The sequence below is a fragment of the Adiantum capillus-veneris genome, chromosome 28 (assembly GCF_014529385.1).
Source record: "Adiantum capillus-veneris isolate H3 chromosome 28, ASM1452938v2, whole genome shotgun sequence".
Classification (NCBI taxonomy): domain Eukaryota; kingdom Viridiplantae; phylum Streptophyta; class Polypodiopsida; order Polypodiales; family Pteridaceae; genus Adiantum; species Adiantum capillus-veneris.
In genome coordinates this window covers 59,725,730-59,750,732 of record NC_140958.1, presented here as the reverse complement: position 1 = coordinate 59,750,732, position 25,003 = coordinate 59,725,730, and the positions used below count along the sequence as shown (strand labels likewise).

At 45.6% G+C, this 25,003-nt stretch overlaps 1 protein-coding gene across 3 annotated transcripts in view; it reads right to left on the bottom strand.

Moving 5' to 3' along the window:
• Positions 1-422: 422 nt before the first annotated feature.
• LOC147420520 (phosphate transporter PHO1-3-like) overlaps positions 423-25,003 on the bottom strand; it is a 174,442-nt gene continuing 149,861 nt past the window's right edge. For 2 of the 3 annotated variants that reach the window (XM_086505182.1, XM_086505181.1), the window contains one exon: positions 10,958-11,420. In XM_086505182.1, the coding sequence (XP_086361308.1) occupies positions 11,330-11,420 (91 nt within the window). In that variant the 3' untranslated portion in view covers positions 10,958-11,329. Of the gene's footprint in view, positions 725-818; positions 1,431-1,518; positions 1,564-1,651; positions 1,700-1,828; positions 1,945-10,957; positions 11,421-25,003 lie in introns of those variants that run through there. The other variant, XR_015187064.1, reaches the window with a different exon arrangement.

Sequence of the window (25,003 nt, the reverse complement as noted above, 5' to 3'; positions counted from 1 at the left end):
AAATACAAAGAGAGAAAGTAAATCATCATTTGTAGATGTGTTGGCTTCATCTTCTAATTCATAAACTTTTATCTCATCATGTAATCATCATGAAAATCGTTTTCCTTGCTAAGATTGGTGGTGGTGGGAATTGATTTATTCATCTCTCTCCCCTCGGTCTCCTCCTCATCCAAGTAGAAGATGGGAGAGAATTAAAGACGGTCTTCACTTCATTAGTGAAAAAAGTGGTTCTTTCTTGAGGTGTTAGTGGAAGTACAAACCAAAGTGTTTTGGCTAGTGGATTGATGGGATATAGATGACTTGTAGAACATACGTTCAAAGTGAGTGACATTGTTGATATGGTAGAAATAAATAAAAACAAACTCGGTAATCACTCACCTGCTCACAAGTGCATGGAAAACTAAGGTGTTATATCGCCCCATGTGATTCATACTAAAGTCTACCATGTAGATTCCATTCTCATGCCATCTAGACACATCCGAAAACCACTTGTATCCTAAGATGAAGGTACGAAAGTTTCTAAAATTGACCTTTAGTATCTTTTCAATAGTCCCACAGTACTTGGACTCATCACTATTTGTGTCAAAGTTGCCCATGATGCCACAATCCATGGTGGTTCGATGCTTGTCAATGTGGCATGTACAAAAGTGTCAAAGTTGTCCATGATGCCACAATCCATGGTGGTTTGATGCTCGTCAATGTGGCGTGTATGAAAGTGTTGACCCTTTGACCACATAGAGTTAAAGTATACAATCAATTAGAAACATAAAATCAATTAAAAAAATATACAATATGGTTTAGGCATATGAGTACTCTACCTTTGGAATTCAACCTTGTACATACTCCCATTCTTTGTTGGTGATGTCCTCTCTGCATGCCTTTGGTTTGATCCTTCTCTCATAGATTCACTCGAGACTAATGAAATCTCGAAACCATGCAACGTGCTGAGAAAATGAGGGTATCCCCCTACCTCCATGATCTTGCTTCCATACTTCCCTCTCTTGCAAACGTGTTGCCTTTGCCATTGTCCACAAGTTATTGATTACTCGGTGTAGATCCATATCCATCTTAATTAATTTTCCCTTTTTACTTGGCAAGTGTGAAGTCATCCTTGTATCCTCCTCATCTAACTACATGCGAGGCATAGAGGAATCAAATAAAGCCAAATACTTTGAAATGTATACAAATGTCTCTTGCATGATCCATCCTTCGGCCATGCATGCCTTTGGCTGGGTGTGTAGTCGCACAAAAACTTGAGAGTCTTTAAAAACCTCTCTAAAAATAACACCCAACGTGCATGCACTACTACACATATAGCTATTTTCTCAACCAATAACCAGGAGGTGGGATTGACTAACAAGAATGGATTGAGAAAATGCATTCTCGATAGCAAACAATGATTGGCATCGATTTCTTTGGAGTTTTGAAATCTACAAGATAACACACGAATACATTAAAAGTACATATTAAGGATTTAGTGTATATAGGAAAGATTAGTGGAATGGAAATATGATATACCTTACTAACTCACTGAGTTTGAAAAGTGAGCCAAAGTTTTGAAATCTACAAGATAACACACGAATACACTAAAAGTACATATTGGGGATTTAGTGTATATATAAAATTTTAGTGGAATAGAAATATGATATACCTTACTAACTCACTGAGTTTGAAAATTGTGTCCCTCACTTTGTTATCCCTGCATATGTATATACTCATAGGAAAATGAAGTACAATGTCAAAAGATTAAGAAAAGATATTGTTTTAATCATGCATGAAATTAAATATCTAAAATGAATAAGGAACAACATAAAAATTGAAGAATTACCTATAACATCATTTGTACTTGTCAAAAGGACTACAAAAACGTATCTATCAATCTAAGTCCTCATGATCATCTTCCTCATCCTCCTCCAGAGGTATATAAGTTTGATTGCTTTGAATCTACAACAACAAAAACCGAATTAAATAAATCAATAACTCAAAATTATTATTGTAATATTCATTAACTATAATTACTGCTTGTAGAGATCTAATTGGTGAGCTGAATCGCTTACAAGAAATATGGTGGTTTTCCAACAACCATTGCTACATATTAAACTCCATGTGTCTCTCTCAATACTTCATCATCTCTCTAGTAGAGCGGGCCAGAGTGACATTTTTCTAAGTTAAAAATATTGACGGGCGAGATTGTATGTCACTTCACTTGGCATGGAGTATGAATGCATCCATGCATGCATCCACGATTGCATACTTTATTGCAATCACCATACACATGCTAAACTCCTGTTCCGTGTGTGGAGAAGCATGCTACAAGACACGTATGACCGGGGATCACTTAGCCCATAAGTTATTGATACATTTTCACTTATCCCTCCGATTCAGCACATATTTAAAAGTAGGTTTGCGATAGAGATTCTCACATGGCATGCCAACCATCTCTCAAATGATTGAATGATATTGTCCCTGTAGACTCATTACATGGATGCACATTGAGACTCAGTGATGGCCAAAGTTTTGGCTAGAGCCTTGGTACTTGAGGGTTGGGCTGGCAAGTTTGTGTGAATCCCTTTGGCACCGAGTCTACGTCATGGAGCACTTGGCTAGTGGTGATCATCAACTACCTTTCACAAAGGCAGAAAAAGGTGAAAATGTTCAATTGTGTGTGCTAAAGTCTCATAATTCGCCAAAAAGACTCTCATTTGTACATAAAACTTATTTGGAATTTTGACTTTATTTGTAATTACATTTGTGTATTGTTCTTTTGTGCTTTAAATCATGGAGGTAAGGCATGATATATAGCTTCAAAGTTTATTATTATTATTTTGTATATTTTTCAAAATGCAATTGATGTTTGATATGTTTTATGCAGGCAAAAAATAAAGATGCTCATTGGGGCATCCAAAATCAATGGCCCAAATGAGCATCTTTATTTTTGAAAAGCCGTTAGCAACAACATGAGCGATAATATTGGCAATAAATTACCCTGGGGTATCCACTAGGAAAGATGTAGAGCGTGGAGTACCGGCCTGTACTGTGTTGATGCAATATAAAGAAATACCGAAAGGGGTGCTGATGTTTTGGGGCCAATACTCTCTAGGGTGGAATTCCGCCACTCCGTGTCACGTGTGCTCTCTTTCTCTTTCAGTTCAGTTGTTATTGAAGTGCTAAAAGTCTGTTGAGTTTGTTCTTTTCTATTGGCACGCGGTGCCCCTCTTGTGACACTATTTACCTCCACTGCTAGATATTATCTTACAGAAGTGCTTTATTTGAGTTTTCGAAGGCTCCAAAACTCTCACCATTGCGGTTGAGATCTTCTCCCGCCAATTAAAGCTAGGTTAAGGTAAGATTAAGAGTAATTTAAAAGTGGATAAGAGTTGGATTAATTAGCAACATAGGAAAGAGTGTACAAAAAACTCTCTTTTTACCTTTTTCTTGAAAATGTAAAAAAAGCTAGCATTTCCTTTGTTTTTTGCATTCCTGAAATAGGTGGTTAAATGTTTATATCAACATTGCATTTTGCGTTACATATGAACTTTTTACCAAAAAAGTAAGACTACAACACTAGAAATAACATTCTTCTGCTCAAACAAATTTTAAGCCCTCAAATTGTTTTGGACACAAAAAGGCTATTTTGGACTTAAAGTGGGCTAGTGTGGTCTTCTAGATCCTCGAGGACACTTAGGTGTGCTTAAAGCCTCAATTAAACATCAATTGCCCATAATGTTTTAAGAAAACTTGGGGCCTTGTTAGTCAGTTAGTGTATAGAGGCCTTCAAAGTGCCTAACCTTGCATTATTTTTCTAGATTACGATCACAACGCTTTTTGGGGATTGCAACATATAGTTTTGGGTTATCACCGACAGACTTCCCCGCATTTAGCATACACATGCAACATAGAGGTAAGGTACGTGTCTATGAAGGGAGAGGTCCTGGTTTGAAAAGCGTGTCTAAAAGATGCGTGGACTTTTGGTCAATAACTGCGAGCCGGTTGCAATTGACTAGCAATCCATGCAAGCAATCTAGCTCCGAAATTTAGCTAAAACCTTCAAGGACGCCAGTTCTTAGGAGGGTTTCGCTAGGGGGCATGGCAGTAGGTAGGGAGAGCGGCCAACCACCAACACTCGGCACGCAGGAACCTCTTGGCTGTCGACGCATTCAAAGAGCACATCCGAGAACAACCAAGGATCCTTCCTTAACTCTCATGCAGGTTCTGTTGGCACCCTCTCTTTTCCCCAAGGAGTTGGTCTAGCGGTAAGTCTTTGGCTTCTCAAGCTTCGTATTGTGGGTTCAAATCCCCCATTGAGTCCCCCCCCTTGAGGGACACCTTGGTGTTCACGTTGCTAGGGCTCTTGCCCTTGAACACTTGAGTGCATCCTGCTCCTAGGGGCGGGAGGAGGAAGTTCTAGCTTGTTGCTTCGACTTCTCTCCGTTGTTCCCAGTATGTGGTGCATCAATTAGATGGCCATGGTGATGCCTATGCGTGGCTCTTTCCCAGTTGTATGCGGCCCTTGCCCATCCATGTTTCATGGCTGACATTTGGAAGGGATAAGCACCTCCCCCTATGGGCTCTGTGGTGTGTTGGTATTATTAAAAAAATTACTCTCTTTTCCATGCGCCTCCTCAAGTCCCATGATCCACTCAACAGAACTTCCGCAGAACTGCGCAGCGTACCAGTAAACCTCGCGTTCCAAAAACGATGCTCGATAACCCTCAAGAAGAAGAAGCAGAAGCTCGTCTGAGATGAAAAGAGGAAGGTGGTACATCAGCAATATTCGATGGCCTCCTTATATAATGCGTTGTCCCATGGACCGATCTCCAAGTAATTATTTTAACTCTGCCGAAATGGACAGAGTTCTCTCTACCCCCGCCAAGTTCACCGTTCACGGCTGATGCAAACGAAAACGCTGCCTGCCTGTGTTGGGCTGTCTCTAGAGGGGTAAGCCAGGCCAATTTAGGCGACGTGCTCTATAAGGGGTATGAGCCTCCCGAAAACGGCCACGGGAGGGGACCCCCCACCTAGACACGCTAGCCTCACTCCACGCACTCGTGCACCGTGGGGACTCCGCGCAAGGTTCCCCAGGGCACGCTATGACCCTCCGTGAGTGCGAGGGAGCCTGAGGCTACGTGGGGCTAGGGACCCGGAACGCAGGACCCGTGAAACGCACCACGGCCGTCGACCCATGGAACGCAACCACGCCCGAGCCGGTCCCGTCCGAGCCGTCTGAGCCAGGCCCTCTTGAAGACAGACACCTCGACCCGAGCCGGTCCCGTCCGAGCCGGGCCCACCTGAGCCGGTCCCGTCCGAGCCAGGCCCCTTGAAGGCAAACACCTCGACCCGAGCCGGTCCCGTCCGAGCCGGGCTCTCCTAAGCCGGTCCCGTCCGAGCCAGGCCCCTTGAAGACAAGCACCTCACCCGAGCCGGTCCCGTCCGAGCCGGGCCCCCTTGAAGACAACTCCCCTGAGCCGGTCCCGTCCGAGCCAGGCCCCTTGAAGACAAAAGCACCTTGACCTGAGCCGGGCCCTTTTCTCCGCAAGCTTCCGCAAACGCGCCCACCACGCTTCTCCGCATTGACGGCCCAACAACCGGGTCGTCACACTTGGTATCAGAGCTACGTTTCCGCGACGGCCCAACCTCCGGGTCATCACACTTGGTATCAGAGCTCCAGGAAAAGAGCTCCAGGCCTCGTCCCCGTGACGCGCCCAAACCCCGGGCCGTCACACTCCAAACAAAAAGGAAAGATGCGAGCCAGACAGGGCTCTTCATATCAAAATCAGAACGACCAAAAACGCGATGGACTAACTCAACTTAGTTCATCGCGCCCGGCCACTTTTGTGGCCCATGCTGAGCTGAAGACCCATTCAAGTCTACAAGAGACCACAGGGCACCGTGCTAGCCCTCCAAATGACGTCCACACAGGGACAAACAGGGATCAGTTTGAAGAGTGAAGATTCAGCCAAAGCCTTCATGGTGTCATGACGACCAAAGCTACTTCAACCTGACGACTGCATCTAACCAAGTAACCTTGCCCGATTCAAGATTCAACGATTGGAAACCAAAGCTGGTGTCAGCCTAAGTCTACAACACGTGTCCAAATGACGGTAAGTTTCCTTGCAACATCGCAAGGGCTACATTGCGACGGACCTTCCTTCACATTCGGCTTTCAAGAAGTCTCTGCGCGGGCCAACGCAGCAGGTGGCTCCGCGCACTCCAGGTTACCTCTTGGAATGCTCAAGTACGGGGAATTCTACTTGGGTATTCAAAGCATCTCTTTTTCAGCCTTCTGCCAAAAATCCAAAAATACACACACTTCATTCCAAAAATGACAAAAACAAAGCATGCTACCTACTTGCATTTGGGTACAGTTTTCACGCGCACCTTGCACTTATATGCACCCCTTAGTCCCTTGGCCTCATGCATAGCCAAGCTCTCTTTTCCCTTCGTTCGACGAGAGGACGTCGAACTTTCTTCAACCGGGGGTGTATATAAGGGGTATGAGCCTCCCGAAAACGGCCACGGGAGGGGATCCCCCACCTAGACACGCTAGCCTCACTCCACGCACTCGTGCACCGTGGGGACTCCGCGCAAGGTTCCCCAGGGCACGCTATGACCCTCCGTGAGTGCGAGGGAGCCTAAGGCTACGTGGGGCTAGGGACCCGGAACGCAAGACCTGCGAAACGCACCACGGCCGTCGACCCATGGAACGCAACCACGCCCGAGCCGGTCCCGTCCGAGCCGCAACTCGGTCCGAGCCGGTCTCGTCCGAACCGTCTGAGCCAGGCCCTTTTGAAGACAGACACCTCGACTCGAGCCGGTCCCGTCCGAGCCGGGCCCACCTGAGCCGGTCCCGTCCGAGCCAGGCCCCTTGAAGGCAAACACCTCGACCCGAGCCGGTCCCGTCCGAGCCGGGCCCTCCTGAGCTGGTCCCGTCCGAGCCAGGCCCCTTGAAGACAAGCACCTCGCCCGAGCCGGTCCCGTCCGAGCCGGGCCCCCTTGAAGACAACTCCCTTGAGCCGGTCCCGTCCGAGCCAGGCCCCTTGAAGACAAAAGCACCTTGACCCGAGCCGGTCCCGTCCGAGCCGGGCCCTTTTCTCCGCAAGCTTCCGCAAACGCGCCCACCACGCTTCTCCGCATTGACGGCCCAACTCCCGGGTCGTCACATGCTCCAAGCTTGGTCTCACGGACTGCCCTACGAAATTAGGAGTAAACTAGGACTATGGGTAAGCTACGGTGAACGAGGTGGTAAACTGGTGTACACACATGGGTGCACGAATAGCATAGTGGTAAGGCTTTCGTGAGGGAACCATGAAGTCCCAAGCTTTAAGGGTTAACTAGGGGTGCCCTTTTCTCTCTTTAATATGGGGGTTCACTTAATGATCTCGAGTCAAGGACCCTGTGTTATATTAAATGTTATGTCTTTTCCGATAACTTAGGAAATTTATAGAAGGGCAACCCATAACTAGGGGCACCCTTTTTGTCCCCTTTCGAGAATGGGACAGCCTAGATCACCCAATGATGTGGGTCATTGGTCTTTCTCAAGGACCTTGTGTTAGAAAGTGTTGTGGCCCATCAAGCTTCAAAGATTCATAGAAATCATTGATCAAGAAAATCTTACAAACTAGTCTCATAAGCAAATGCTAATTTGAAAGTTGCAACCAACATTGAAATGAGTAGGCCATGCCAATTTTGGATTCATTAGTTTTTAGGGAATCATAAGAAGATGCCATCTCGAAAACTAAAGCATAAGAGTTGGTGGAGAAAAGGAAAAGCCTTGCAAGGTGGACGTGGAGTGATTTCGATTTGGGAAAATTACCAAAATACTTTTTGAATTTCAAAAAATTCCAAAATACCCTTTATCTAGTTTGGTCAAATTGTTCAACATTTTTTAATCTTTATTCCTTTTTGACAATTGAGATCCATTTTTGTGTGCTTAGCATGTAATTTGTCGCAAATTGCCTCACAAGAAAAAGCGATTATGATAATGAAACGATTCATCTAGAAAGCTTGCATAACCAACTCAAATTCTAGTTTTAATATCTTGTATTGATAGATAATCAGTCTTGTGAAAGCTACAAACTTTTTTATCTTTGGAAAAAATTAATCTCATGACCGAGGGTATTTTGGGAATTCTGGAAAATTTGAAAGACAATATATATTGGGAGGGGAAAGTGCAAGGCGCACATGGCAGAGAGATAGGAAGAGAAGGAAGATTTTTCATAGGAGAGGTATAGTGGCAGGCAACGCATGTAGATGCCACCAGAGGAAGCGCCATACTAACAGTCTCTCTCTCTCTCTCTCTCTCTCTCTCTCTCTCGAGCACGCTCGTCGTCTCCATGTTGCACCAGCGGAGCTCTCTGGATGCGATGAAGCTGTAGACAGCCTGTGTGCATGTGGGTCTGGAGATGATTTCGCCGGCTGGGGTTGGTGGATGTTTGTTCTGCTGATTGTGAAGTGCGCTTTGTCGGGTCCAGTGATGAAATTGACGCAGATCGACATCATCGCATATGTGTTTGGCAACTGTCTCGACTGCCTTGGTGTCCATTTGCATCCTTTGCAGTATCGGCTCTCTCTCTCTCTCTCTCTCTCTCTCTCTCTCTGAATCTGCTTTGTGTGCAAGGCAGGGCCTGCTTGCCGTGCACTGGTCGTTTCTGTGTAGAGAAGCACGTAGAAGTGCGACAAGCTAATGGTTATCACCATCATCAGAGAACCCGGGGAGGGGGGGGGAGGAAGCTCTGTATCTTCGCGGGAACATGGAAAAAGTGCAGGGTATGGTTTTGCAAGCTAATGAAAAGGTATCTCGATGACTAATTAATTAATTGGGAGTACGTAGACCCAGTAGGCAATGATAATCTAGGTCCATAATAGCATGAGACTAGATTTGAGAAAGCAAGCCAAACATGGTATAAACTTCTTGACTCCGCATGGCATTGTTATTGATAATACAATGACACCAATGTCTTGCCACCGATGAGTGAGTCATACACATGTAGACATATGTGTCTAACATGCATTCTTGCACTATTAGCCAAATGCCATGTTGGCTTCAAAATAAAGTATATATGGCCAACTTTCGCAAAGTTTCTTATTATTCTTTACACTAGCCGAAATAGATCAAGAAGAGCAAAGCATTCATATACTTGTCTTTTGAAGGATTTACAAAAAATCTTCCCTTCCAAAGGGTAAACTTGGATGTGCCCATCTTATAAAACTATATAGACGGTTCCCTCCAAATCCTATTGCATGCCATATAACATGCCCTTTTGCAAGGATAGGTGGCTTTGGGTATAGGGAACAAAGCTTTTTGAGTTTACAAAAACTCATGTAAATGGATTACATTATTTGTTACGTGCGCTTAGAATCAACAAGCATAGTAAGAGTGCAAGCCTTACCTTGGTAGATCTCAAATGTGAAAAGGCGGTAGAGGAGATACACATATCAAGAAGATGAAAATTCAAGAGTTTTTCTCAGAGGTGCTTGCAAGGTAAGAAAACTCTACTTGTATGGTAGCATGCCCACATGCACTTCAAATATATTTATTCTTAAAACAAACAAGATCACGAAGGAGGATATGTTTCTATAGGCAATCCCAAATCTTCCTCATGGATTCATAAAACAGTAGTATAGATGTTGTTGCTCCAATTAACTTGACAATCACCATATCCCATTAGCTTGCCAAGGCTCTTATCAACAAAGTCCGCTCGTGATGTCTCATTCCAAGATGACTACATGTGTAGCATATAGAACTTGTTAGGACAATATATACTTAAGTTTTTAGCAACATATGCGTTGTCCTCCGTTGGCACACGATGGGGAACTAGATTTGAATGCCCTAGATAAAAGAGTGTTCAGCTGACAGACCCCTATCCACTCTCCTGTAGCATCCTTCTCAATTCCCAAAGCCCACTGCCTCTCCTTTCCTAGAACCTCGCCCCACTTGCCGTCCTTGTATCCTCAATAGTGACATCATCGATTCCCCATAAGCGCTTACCAATCTTGGACTCTCCCATTAAGGCAATCATGAATGCTAGGATGTTTGTTTTGGGGCGGGGGAAAGCTCTTCGAACATAGATTGCTCCAATTCCACATCAAAGTCAAAGGTCCATGGACCTCACAATGCTAATCAAAGACTAGGTTTTACTGTGTTTTGCGCTTCTTCTTGGCCTTCATGGCGAGTTCTTTCACTTGATCTTAACAAGCTATGGGTACAATTATATCTGGCTTTGTCAAACTTTGAAATGGCCTAAATCATGTCTCGAGGACTGTTAGCTTTGTTGATCGCCTTCCTCAAACCTTCCTTGCCATAGATCGATAGTTTGTTTCTTTCGGCAACTCAAGATGGGATTTTCCCCTTTAATCATTTCATAGCTGTTGTAATGTTTCGAGCCTCACTCACGGCTTGGATGCTAAGTTGTGCTAGCGTCATACTTCATTTCATAGGGCGTGTCAACCATGAGGACCACTTGACATGGATCTTCCCTCTTATGGTGAATAACTCGTCATTGTCTGATTAGTTAATCTTTTTAGTAGTAAAGAGCGCACTTTTGTGTTGTGGTTAGGAAGACTCGACGATCTCATGTGATTCAATTTTCTAGGATCGAACTGCATCTTCTAGGTTCCAAGATGTAAAACTTGGACTCATCAAATGGAATCTTGAGACTAAGGTGAGTGACCACAAGTTCACACCTTGGCAGATCTCAAATGTTAAAAAGTGCCAGAGGTGAGACACACATCAAGATCTGAAAGGAGAATCTTTCTCAGCAAGACAACTCTCCTTGTACTCCAATATGCACACATGCCTACATGCAATATAAAGCATATTATCCTTAAAATTAGCAAGAAAACACATGCTTTTGTATAGGCAATCCCAAACAGTCCTCATTGATTCATGCAACACCAGCAGAGAGAGTGGTGCTTCGATTGCTTTAACATTCACCATTTTCTATTAGCCTGACATGGCTCTTTGTAACATTTTTCCAATTCATGAAATGAAAAGGTGGGAGTCTCTACGTGGACCAACACATGCCATAAAGAGCTTAAAGAGCAAGAGATTATTTCTTTTCTTTAAGCTTGTAAAAGGGAAGATATGTAAAGAGAGAAGTGGACAATATTTTGAATCTTTAGCATATAAAGTACCCTATGTTGGAGAATCCATGTACTAGCTAATGATTCTCAATTTTAAAGGTTTTTTATTGGCTGTTCGTAGATGTCTCAGCTGGATAGTAGAACCAATGAAATGACAAAATTTGGCACAGGTGGGTTACACAATGCTACAACATCAGTCCCAAGATTTACAGACTTCGCCAATTGCAATTGGCTTGACCTCCTAACATCAGGCATCGTTCTCGATGGCTCGAAAAGGTAAAGGAACAGTTTTGATAGCTCTGAATTTCCCTACATTGTTAAGGTGTTCGTTTTCCAACCTGACACAAAACACGAAAAGAAATTTACCAATTAGAAAAGAACCAACACAAACCATCGCATTACTCTAATACTGTCCAATAGCTCTAACCAACTAGCTAGTAGCAAATTGTCGCCAAAACCAAAACTTGCGATAACATTAACAGTTGACTTGCAGTTTGCCGTCCTGACAAGAGCAGTGGATTATCAGGCACTGCAGCAAAAAATAGTTGAGTTTTCTGTCAGTGACAGCTTGGACTTGTGGCCTGTGCAAACATCTGACATAGCAGCCAAGTACTCAGTTGGCTAAATCATCATCTGTCAATGGCAAGATCTTAAGAGTCATCGGCATCTTCATTGTCAAACGTGAAGTTGACGTATGGTCGCCACTTGCCTGACTTCTACAAGACAGTAATGTAATCTCTTTATTTCCTTTTTCCTTTACTGTTTTCTTGGCGCCCCTCTCTCTTTGCTCTGGATTTCCACCAGTTCCATGGGACAGACTCCCCCGAGCCTTTGGATTCTTGGTGTGCCTTCAGTGATGATCTGGGGAAACTTTGCTCGTTATGAGCAGGTGACCAATCGAGTATGGTTTCCAGATGGCATTTAGAGCACCTTTGGTGTGAAGCAAGGGCGGCGACTCTACCCGACACTATTTGATATCTACATTGATGAGATAAAAGAGTATGTTCATCACGCTGGGGGCAAGGGCATGGATCGAGCCGGTACTCCTATTCATATTATGCTCTATGCTGATCATATTATTTTGGCGTCTCGGGCAGAGGGGCAGTGCCTACAAGAGCATCTTCAAGCATACAAAGAGGCCTCACAAGGAGCCTTGGGAAACCAAGGTTCTGATCTTCCATAGCTCTTGATAGATCATTGTATTCACACTAGTAAGAGGCAGAGTTGAGGTATTAGAATCCTATCATTTTAAGCGTCACTTTCACAGGCACCATGACCGCTTGTCCATGGCGAGTGCCTCCATGGGCAGACTTCCTACTAAGTGTGTAGCATTGGTGCTGCCAATGTCGTCCCCAGGCACGCTTTCAGGAGCCCCTCGCAAAGGGGTGGCTATTCAATATTTTAGTCACTCCTGCTATGATGTATGTAGCAGCGGTTCAGGCACCGGGACTCGCCACCTTTTGGTAGACATGGATCGAGACACCTGTTATCAGGTACATGGGCACCCTCATAGCCACATGTCATAGGGGAAATGGCTACACCGCCCTTGCTAGTAGAGGCCTTTTTCCAAACAGTACACTTCATCCATCGGATGAGATAGTTACCACCATAAGTTACCTGCATCCTCGCTTGCTTAGCCATACAAATGTTAGCAACACACATGGTGGCCCACACACGCAAACTGTACTAGGAGAATTCTTGTCAGTTACGTGAGCACATTCTCAACACCCTTAAGTGCTGTGTTTTCACGTATTAGCTTTCAGGGTTGTGCGTAACCATATTGTGTAGGCGACACAAAAGGATCTCATGATCATCTATGTAGGGAGCCAGCCTTCACCCACGATCACTTGATGCCATCGTCGTTTAGATATGATGTTTGTTATTGTTTTGTCACAGGTGCACATGAGACACAATGAACAAAAAAAAGAAAGAAACTAATGTTAACCTTTGTGGGAGGGACCAAACACATACATCTTTCCTTGTACATTCCCCTACAGCTGTGAAAACGGCATAGAATGGAACAAAACGTAAAACACCAACTTTGAGGGTTACATGGAAGGGATTTACCCTAGTTACGCGTATAAAAATTCAATCTTCATACATCTTAGGACCACTTAGGTGTCTGAAACTCCACGATGAAGGCTTTACCAAGTGGTATCTTGTTTCCAAGCCTCGTGGATCTTGCTTAATTCCTCGTTAGATGTGAGCTGAAGGAGAGTGATGCCATTTGTCATCCATACGACCCTTCAGTGAGTCGGTTTGCTTCATGACTTTGATTTTGTTTTTCAAATCTGAATATTTGAGCATTGCATCCTTTCCTTTGATTTTGATCATCGGCCTTTGAATGTTGACAAATGGTATAGCTCACTCCCAATCCTCTGAGGTCTCGTGCTCCACAAATTTCAAAATTGAATTCAACCCCCATAACTCTCGGAGGGGCACGCAGCCATGGGACCCCAAGCTACATGTGATGGACTGCCAAGCATCCGATCACGCTTCGTGGATATGAATGGGTTCCTTATCAATGGCTGCCAGAGTCGCTCCTCCATACAAGAGGGCTGTCTCTGAGTCAGGCAAACATGAACCAATCATAGATCATAGCCAAAAGAAGCTCCTCCTAGGCTCACCGACCAAGCGAACCCCGTTCTTTCCACAAAAGATCCTTGGAAAACAACCTGAAACCTCACATTCTTACTCAAGTTTCTTTGAAGACCAAAGTTTTCGTTTGTGTGACTCCCATCTATGCTACTTGGAGTTTCAAGTTTCAATTCTCAAGCACAAAATACACCTAATTCATGTCCTACTTTGCATGGTGTGCAAAGTTAATGATCAGTTAATGTCCATGTATATACGTCAATGTTTACCTTTGAAGTTTCTTATGGAACCTCTCAGATGATGTTTCAAACATGGACCCAAACCTTTAAATCCTTCTTGGAAACTTCTCCTTTCGAACTTCCTCCCTATTATGTTCTCTAGTAGTCTTTGGTCCGAGTCTGCCCTGCGAGGTGGGAACAAGGGCGATCAACTTACACCAATGTCGGGTGTGCTGTTGCCTTGCGCATGCAGGCTGCCGATCTCTACAAGGCATAAAAAGTTTACGACAACTGTTGAATCTGCCCTATACAGGAACTTGGAAAATAAGAGCATCCCCAAAAGCAATTTTTTGACAACCAGAAGCCTCTCTACCAAGGTGAGACTTACTGAGCTCTAGTGTAGAAGCTTCTGCCTAATGCTCATAAGGAGGGGAACAATCTGCTGCTCTCATGTCAAATCAAGCCCTACCTTGCATACCAAGTGGGATTTAGTGAAAACCCTCTTAGTCCAACTAACTCCCATTCCAGGTGGGATCAATTGGGACGCATGATGGGCGACTATCAAACCAAAAGCAACAAGCTTGCACCAATTGATCAGGACACCCGAAACCACTCAAAGTGTCCCAAGAGCTTGTTGGACTGTTCGAAGTTTGGCCCCCTTGCCATTTGAATACAATAAAATGTCCTCAGAAAACTCCGCATTCAAAAACTCCTCTTCACTCGAATAGGCATAGGCAAACCTCTGAGCTCAATCTCCAGATCTATGAGACAGCTACCAATGTTAGAGTTACACCACCGTTGCTTCGTCATTTTGTACGGCTAGTGATTGTCCCGGGTTGGCCACCCATCGCACATCATGCAGATTGCATGGGCGGACACTTTAGCACGTGTCCGGCCAATCATTTAGTCATTTTCTGAGCCTGGTTGTGTGCACACATTTTTAGCCAATTTGGGCTTTTATGTTTTTGCACCAGTTACACATTTTGCCCTACCTCAACCTAACATTCTATGGATAGAATGGTTAGGGTCTTGTAGTCATACATTGTGTATTGAGAGCATCATTTGCAGAGCACTTGTGTTCTCTCTCTCTCTCTCTCTCTCTCTCTCTCTCTCTCTCTCTCTCTCTCTCTCTCTCTCTCTCTCTCTCTCCAGTGTTTTCGGCGCGCGTGGCTCACACCCTCTCCGCTGCTCACTCTCACATGGTATCAGTCGCCAAGCATTGAGGATCTTCATCGATCTCATCACCAGGTCTAGCAGTTTTGAGCCCTTCCATCGCAGCAAAACTGCAAAAACGCTACATAGCGTTTTCAGCGCTAGCGTTTTTTGTAGATGCAAGCCAGCGTTTTTGGGATCTAGACTTGCGTTTTTGTAGATTAAGGCCAAGATTTCCTTCTCCCTTTCTAGCGCTCCCCTCCTGCAACAAAAAAGTACCGAATCGACATCAGACCACCCTGCGTTTTTTCTGGCACAGATCTGCGTTTTCAGATCTTGCTGCTCTTTGTGCACTTGCTGCGTTTTCTGAGGTTGCTGTGTTTTCAGCAAACGCTAAGCCTCTTGTACGACTAGGAGTGGCCAACACTTGTATGGGAGACCCTTCTACCGCCTGGCACTTGCAGATCCACGGCATCGACAGGTCTCTACACCCAATCGGCACCATTTTGGTACTTATTACTTGCTGTTTTTTTTCTCTGTTTTCAGCCCCCCGACGGCTGAGAAGTGCGAGAACCCCCTTGTTTGACACTCTGCGACCCTTCCCGTACCGATCGGTGGCATACAGGCACGCTGAAATCTCTGTTACAGCAGTGTTTTCAGCACCCTTTGCAGCGTTTTTAGGGTGGACAGCACGCTGAATTTTTACCCTTTGTGCGGCTGATCACTCCCTTGCTCATCAGGACACCATCCGGTGGTTGCTTGAGCGGTTATTTTGGACTGCTACAGCATTGGAGACACTACCTGCGTCGGCGACTTGCGATCTTATCGATCTACCTCTGGGACTACTCTTTGAGCACGCGACATGTCGACTCCAAAGCAGAAGGAACAACAGTCCCAGAAGGCGGCCACCATGTCTTCTGCGCCTATGTCGGCATCTGCCAACGCAACATCCAACAATTATGCCCTCACCCAATTTGTTGAGGAGAAGAAGTTGGATTTACACATTTATTCTGTGTGGAGGACACGGGTCTGCACAATCATTGCCTACCATCGACTCTGGGAATGGTTGAATGATTTTACCCATTCGGCTACACAGCCTTCCCTTCCCACTGCCACTCAAGCCCGTATCAACGAGTGGGTGGATCGGGACATACGAGTCTTCACCTCTCTTATGATGAACCTCTCGGACCGCATCACGAAGGAAGTTTCCAAAGAGGAGCATGCACATCCTTTGTGGAGACGAATTCTTGACCAGTTTTGAGGAGACCTCGTTAGCCAGACAGATCACACTTGAACTGGAGTTGTACAACCTCCAGTTCAAGGATTTCAACTCACTCGATGGGTTGACCCGCCGCAGGCGGGAACTCTGGGACGACCTTGTCTTTGCCAGAGGCGACATCACCTTGGCACGCATGGCTGGCCTCTTACTATTCAAGCTTCCCCCACGCTTTCATCCCTACTTTTAGAGTTTGCTCACATCTAGACGTACCTCTTTTCCCACCTGGGACGAGATTCTCCCTTCCCTTAGACAGATCGAGGGGCACTCCGCATTCAGCGCCGGAGGTGTTGTTGATGCAGAAGGAGCTTTGATAGCTCAAGGAGGCAACAAGATAGGTAAAGGTAAGAAGAAGAAGAAGAACAAGGACAGCGAATGTTACCACTGCCACAAGAAAGGGCACAAAGAATCAAAATTCAGAAAGAAGAAGCGAGACGAGACAGCCTTGACATAATTGTAACCTCACGAGACGACGGGGGCCGCTCTTGTCACGACGACGGACCACACTCTTGCTACATCGCAGTCAGGTACTTGGGTTGTTGACAATGGAGCAACCACTCACATGACTCCCCAACAGTCTTGGTTTAGCTCTCTCAGGAAGACTCATGGGCAGACCGTCACTATGGGTGACAACCATGAGATTCAAGTGTCTGGCACAGGCCAGATTACCCTCTTTCGTTCTACCTCAGACCCGAAGTTCAATTCAGTGGAGGTGCTTTACGTTCTGGACATGGCCTTCAACCTCCTCTCTATGTCGAGTTTGGACTCTCAGGGAGCTGACATACACTTTGGAAGTGGCACTGTGACCATTTCTGATTCTACGACAGGTACTATCCTTGCACGCGGTGAGCGCAATGGTTCTCTATACCGCCTCATTGCTCTTCTATCTTGCACCACGGAGTCTTCTTCTCTATGGCATGCATGAATTGGACATCTATGCTATCAGCAACTTTAGCATGCTGTTAGGACCTCTATGGTGGAGCGTTTACCAACGATACGCTCCTCATCAGGCGCATGCGAGGCTTGCCAGATGGGCAAGCAATACAGGGTTGCCTTTCCGAAGCAAGCATCCAACAGAGCTTTGACACCACTTGCACTCGTTCACATTTATCTATGTGGCCCGATGAGCACTGCTTCATTTTCTGGCTCACAGTGTTTGCTTGTGTTTGTGGACGATTTCAGCAAGTACACTTGGGCTTCATTCTTAAAGCTCAAGGCGGAGGCTTTCAGTTTCATTTGAAATTGGAAGATGATGGTCGAAAAGGAGGACTTGCACGTCAAATGTATTCGCTCATACAGAGGGGATGAGTTCACCTCGAAGGCCTTTGTAGAGTGGTGCAAGTCAGAGGGCATCGAACACCAACTGACTACTCCCTACACTCCTTCCCAGAACGGAGTTGTTGAGCGGAAGAACCGGACTATCATGGATATGGCTCATGCGATGCTTGCGCATGCTTCTTTGCCCCAGGTTTACTGGCAGAGGCATGCAACACGACAGTTTACATCCAAAACCGTTCTACCCGTGCTTTGCAAGACATGACTCCTTATCACGCTTACTATGGGCGCAAGCCCTCGGTCTCACGCCTTTGAGTTTTTGGGTGTCCGGCCTTTGTCTATGTGCCAAAGGAGAAGCGACAGAAGTTAGACTTCAAGGCGAAGAAGCTCATCTTCCTGGGCTATTCACGAGAGTCTGATGGATACCAGCTTTATGATCTTGACACCAAGACCACCACAGTTAGCCGTGATGTGACTTTCATGGAGCTTTTCAACACACCTGCAGAGGGGGCAACATCCAAGCCTATACCTTCCCTACCTCCTCCTCGTCCACCTCCTACAGCTGATCCTACCCCTATCCCTGTTCCTGTTCTTGTACCCTCTACACCGCAGCCAGTTACTTCACCCGATCATGCCATGTCAGATTTGGATTCTGATGTGGATGATGGTTTTCCTTCGATGGAGGCAGTCCCACCTCGCAAGGAGAAGTTAGTACCTGGTTGGCTCTACTCTATGGTTTCTTCCTTTGGAGTCACGAAGTTACCAGACTCACCAAACCCTAGACAGCCTCGACGTTCTGCATGCCTCAAGCAGAGGCAAGTTTATGATGGCACAGAGTTCGTGAACTTTGTACTCATGTCCCAGATTCCGGCTTCACCAATTGAGCCTTCCTCGATGGAGGAAGCACTCCAGCATGATTGCTGGAAGCATGCCATGCAAACAGAGCTGGACGCTATCGAGCGGAATAAAACCTGGACTTTGGTTCCCAAGCCCAACAAACGGAAGGTGGTTTCTATGAAATGGAATTTCAAGACAAAGTACAGGCCAATGGTTCCCTCGACAAACACAAGCCGAGACTTGTTGCTCGGGGTCTCACACGACGACTAAGCGTTGACTTTGACGAGACCTTTGCTCCCACCGCTCCCATGACTACCATACGCACAGTATTTGCTCTCGCAGCCAACTTTGGTTGGCCTATCTTCCAGATGTATGTCAAAAGTGTTTTTGAACGGAGATTTGGATAAAGAAGTTTCTGTGGAGCAACCTCCTCGGTTTCATATACCACGCAAGGAAGATTGGGTCTATTAGTTTTGAAGCATTGTATGGACTGAAGCAAGCTGGACGAGAGTGGTACCTCACACTTGACCATCAGATTCCAATTGTCATGTTGTCTCTGATGGCTCTTTGGTTGAGATAGTGATTGTCTATGTGGACGATCTCATTTTCACAGGCTCATGGACCAGTAGGATCAAGTCGATCATGAAAGCTATGGAGACGCGTTTGGAGATGACTGATCTTGGGCTGCTTCACTATTTTCTTGGATTCGAGATTTTTCAGACACCAGACATCTTCTTTTCTCAGCGGAAGTATGTGAAGGCTATCCTCGAGAGATTCCAGATGACAGGCTGCAGACCGATTGGCACTCCTCTTGAGCCCGGAGAGAACATATCGCTTCACGATTCTTCCCCACGGATTGAGTTCGAGCAATACAAGAATGTTGTTGGCTTCCTCGTATGGTTGACTTATTCCCGATTAGACATCTGTTACACAGTTTCTGTCCTCGGTTCCTTCAACACCCGACCTCATCAGCAACATTGGTAGTGTGCTCAACGTACTTGCGGTACATCAATGGCACCTTGGACCATGGTGAGTTCTATGGTCCATGGTGTGTTCTATGGTCGCTCTAAGGGTTGCACCTTACTTGGTTGGTACGATTCAAATTGGGCAAGAAATCCAGATATTGACGCTCTACTAGGTAGTTTTCACACTCGGCTCGGGACCCATTTCATGGAGCAATAAGCAACAACCCACCGTTGCGCTATCTGCCACAGGGGTACAGAGTAGCTTGCTGCTTGTGAGGCCATATGGCTATGGAGATTACTGGGAGAGTTGTGTTTTCCCCAGACTGCTACAACTCGTCTTTTGTGCGACAATCAAAGTTGCATTGCTATTGCCAAGAACCCTATCTTTCACGCTCGGACAAAGCACATTGAGGTGCAGTACCACTATGTTCGGGAGCGGGTTTTGACTGGAGATCTTCATTTGGAGTATGTCCCTACAGCGGACAATGCAGCAGACATCTTCACGAAGGTTGTATCTCAGCGGACTTTGGCTTCTCACCTTCGACTCATCTGTGTTGTCTCACCATCCGATTTTGAGAGGGGGTGTTGAGTTACACCATTGTTGCTTCGCCATTTTGTACGGCTAGTGATTGTCCCAAGTTGGCCACCCATCGCACATCATGTAGATTGCAGGGACGGACACTTTAGCGCATGTCCGGCCGGTCATTTTCTGAGCCTGGCTGGGTGCACATAGTTTTAGCCATTTTTGGGCTTTTATGTTTTTTGCATAGTTACACATTTTGCCCTACCTCAACCTGACATTCTATAAATAGAATGGTTAGGGTCTTGTAGTCATACATTGTGTATTGAGAGCATCATTTGCAGAGCACTTGTGTTCTCTCTCTCTCTCTCTCTCTCTCTCTCTCTCTCTCTCTCTCTCTCTCTCAAGTGAGGCCTGGCATCTCTTCCATGAGCACTCGCCTCCTCCAACGATTACTTCTCTCGAGATTTGGGGTCAGTATGCAGCAATCATTATATACAGTACCTGGGCAACCACCATTACCAGACCCTCTAGAGCCATGTCCAACCACTAGTACCTTCTTTACCACTGAGATGGTCAAGAACGCCATTGATAGGATGAGGACTAGGAGAGCATATGATCATGATGGTTTGGTGGCAGAGCACTTGATACATGCCAGAGATTTACTGTCAGAGGTTCTTGCACGGTTGTTTAATCGTGTCATGTGTGAGGGACTACTCGGGTCTTGGAGATTATCTACTATTGTACCTCTCTTCAAGGCAGGGGACCCCACGGTGCCAGGGAACTACCGTACTATTATGATAGGGCACACATTGGCACAGTTGTATGCATCCATTCTTGAATAGCAACTGAGTAAGTGGGCAGAAAATGAGGGCATACGAGCAGTAGGACAGGCTGGATTCAGGAGGGGTTTCTCCACTTTGGACCATATTCTTACACTCAGAGCCATTATTGAGGAGGGTTATTGTTGCTTTGTGGACTTCCGCAAAGCATTTGACACAGTGCCGAGGGCCAGATTGATGCGCAGGCTACTGGAGTTGGGAGTACCCACAGAGATCATGGTTTCAGAGGCATGGTTTCAACATGGATAGACTGCCTCCTTTTCAGTATTCCCTGGATGCACCCTCACTGCCAGTCACACGGACGGAGATCACTAGACTCATTCATCAGGATCTTATACAGTTGGACACCAGGAGGACATGGGTAGAACCGATGCATGAGTTGGGCACGAAGATGGCTTTCTACAAAGAGCATCTTCTCCAATTTTCGGGAGATGGGTTTGTGATTCGTCCGAGCTGCATGGACACTCATTTGTCTCATGGTCTGCGATGTGCTATTGGTCAGATTCGCACATCCTCACACCAGCTGGAGATTGAGACGGGTAGATTTAGAGGGATACCACCAGAGTCTAGGATTTGCCAACTATGCGATAGAGAGCCAGAGACAGAGCTACACTACATATGCCACTGCACTGTGTATTATGAGATACGAGGGCGCTTCCATTGCTTATTCAGGGAGGGTTTTGGATCCCTAGATAGAGTCATGAGGTATCAAGATCAGAGATGCCTTGGCTTATATCTACTTGAGCTACATCTACATAGAGATAGTTTGCTGAGGAGACATGGAGTACAACAATCACAGAGACAGATCACAGATTTCTTTGGATCGAGGGAGCCAGGAGACCAACCACCAGCACAGGGTTGTACCCACATTCATACCAGAGGCACCCTCATTGACAGGGCGACTGAGCTCGGGAGATCGAGACGACCACGACTGAGACACAGGAATACACTCCATGGACGTAGACTCCAGCAGAGGATCAGAGGCATTCTAGCACGACACCCAGAGTGTCATTGAGGGCCTATTCTACATTTCACATTTCACACTTCATTTTTCATTTTTCACATTTTACATTCAGTACTTTTTGTCTTGTACTTCAGACATTGTATTAGATTCACCACTTTGTATCTGATGGTCTCGTAGGTCATTTTATGGCCTTTTTGAAGACGTTAATATATCATTTCATTTCATTTCATCATCTCTCTCTCTCTCTCTCTCTCTCTCTCTCTCTCTCTCTCTCTCTCCAGCGTTTTCGGCACGTGGCTCACACGCTCTCCGCTGCTCACTCTCACACCCAACACCTCTACAAAGAACAAGAACAAGAAAAGCGCACGTAGCTTGGGAGCACTACGAGAGAGAGGACCCTTAGACATTGTACTCTTGCAAAGTTAACAATAAAGAAATACAAGATTCTCTCAAGGAACAAGCTCGCCGCTACCTGTGATCATAGCACTTTCCATTAAGAACGGAAGGCTCTCCCTTTCATAAGAACTAAAAGGAACCTTGAGCACAGTTCGGAGCACTCATCTTGAGCAAAGCGCAAACAATCATTCCGCTGCACCTAACATTGGTATCAAAGCTTTGGCAGTGTTCTGTATCACTCAAGGAAAGAACCACAAGAACCACAAGAATGTTTTTGCTTGTTGAGGTCGCACGAACCCAAGTTTGCTTGGGCGTGTCGATTCCTAATCGTGTTTTGTTGAAGAGTGACAGGAATCCCAAGAAAGAAGGGCTTGTCCAACCTCCCCTTGTGTCTCTTTTCACTCATTGAGAGCGGACCGTGCACTTAGCGGCCGGCCAATCGACATGAGGTGGGAAAAAGCAACCTTGGTGTGAGCGCAAGGCCGCCAAGGGGTGCGCCCGCAGAAAGGAGTAGAACTCCGGTGAAGAGAAGATCCTTCTCAAACGCGGTTTGCAAGCGAAAGAAAACCTCAAGAACCTCAAGAACTCAAGACCCCCAAGAACCCAAGTTCCTCGTGAACTTAAGAACCCAAGACCACAAGAACCCACGACTTCAGAATGGTCATCACTCGAAGCGGAATGGATACTGCGCTTGGATGTGATGAGCATGAGAGAGGCGAAGAAGAATTTTCCCCACCAGGAGGTTTTTCCGACCCTCCCCCTTTTCCATCTACGACAAGGATTCCACTAACTCCTATGGAGGCTTTCGACAAGAGGATGATGGATAGGAAGTTAGAAAAGCGAAGAAAGAATAGCAGCCATAGAGCGCAAATACCAAGAAAGAATGGCAGCCATAGCGCGTGAGAGCGAGCAAGCACGCTTGGAAGCCAAAGCAAGAGAGGCAGAAATGGATCGTAGGCACGCAGAAGACAAAGCAAAAAGAAAAGCAATACAAGAACAGAGCAACCGACAAAACAAAGAGTTTTGGCGACTCTATTCTCAAGTTCAGGCACAGATGCAAGAGATTTGGGGAAAGGAGACTCTCTCCGTCCCTTCTTCTCCAAAGCATGATACACAGGATTTACATGATTGTGTGAAGCATGATGATGATTTGATTGACAATGAATTGCATGATGATTTGAATGACAATGATAAGCATGATGATTTGGATGACAAAGATAAGCATGATGATTTGAATGATATTGCTGAGCATGATGATTTGGATGACAAAGACAAGCATGATGATTTGCATGATCAAGATGTGATTTCTCACAAGAATGATGAGTTGCATGAAGATGAGGTGATTGTTCACCAAGATGATGTATTAGTTGATGCTTTTTCTAGCGAAGCTAACCTCGTTGTAGATTCGATCAATCACGAAGAACCGATCTTGGCTTTCGAGTCGAGATCCAAAGAACCCCCACAGGATGATTCGATCATTCAGAAAGAACCGATCTTGGCTCTCAAGCCTAGGTCCAAAGAATCCTCACAGGAAGTATTATGTGTTCGCATGATTGATACGCACGCATTGTTCAAATGTTTCATTCGTGATCGTTTCCGGTATATTAGTCAGCATCTTTATGTAATCCCTTTTCCTAGGCATGACATATTGTATGTTGAGCACGTTTCTCTCATGGATGAGCACGAATGTATGCAGATTTCTCATGAAAAGATGAAAAGTATGTATGTAAGGAAGTCACATTCCATGTCTCTTCCTCGGTATGACACAGGTTCCGAACGAGCACATGAAAGAATGAGCACCAAGCGTGCGTGGGAATTTCCATTGTGTTTTGCCACAGTTGATTGCTCTAGATCATAAGAGAAAAATTCGATCTCATTGTTTGCATGTGTTTGATGAACCGGTTGTCACTCCATCTCTATGTTCATCTACATTGCATACACAGTATTTAGAGAAGACAAATTTTTTTTCCTTCACTTTACATGGAATGGGTACGTTCATGGTTTTGTGTTGGAAATGGTTTTAGGAATTTTCAGCCCCATGGAGATTCTTGAAGACCAAAGAAGCAGGTCTCTAGACGAAGTTGAAGCAAGGAAGGAGCCACAAAAGACTTTGTCGCTTTGGGCGCGGCCCAAAGAAGCAAGCGTTGCAAACCTTTATGAAGTTCAAGTACCGCACGACCCACACATCAGAGTGGGCTGGCAAAGAGTCCCTTCCAGGATTCTGGATGCTATTGGCGATCTCCCTCGACGCCATACAGTTCGGTACCAGTACCTCAATTTGAAAAGGAGGGGATGCCACGTGACACATCCAACCCTGTGTGTCCGTGGACAAGCTACAGCATGATCAGGGTTCAGTCAGTCTAGTCAAGTCTAGATTAGCAGTGATCTGGCACTTTTGTGAGTCTTTTCGTAGACCGTGCATGCCCAGTCACTTAGCATAGATGCATATCCTCTGGTTGCACACAGCATGATCATCAGTATTCCCTTCAGAATCCATCAGATTCAGTCAGGGAAATTTTCCAATGCATTTAGCCAATTTTTTCTATTTTTGACATTTTTCACTTATTATTTTTAAGTGACTTTCCAACAAAAGTAGGTAGGGCAATTTTGCTAAGTTAATATATAAGCAAACCCAAGTTAGCACTTTCTGGCAGAAGAGGCAGCAGGAGCACATGCTCAACAGGCACCTTCTCAGCAGAACCCCCCAAGTGACCTAGCGTTTTTGGATTAGACCACCGTAGATCAGCCAACGTTTTGCATTTGCAGAGCCATGGCGACAAGACCGAGGCAGATCAGCCTAGCGTTTTTGCATCTGCAGAATCCCGACGACAGAAACACCAGAATTCAGCCCTAGCGTTTTTGGTTGCAGATCAGCCCCGAC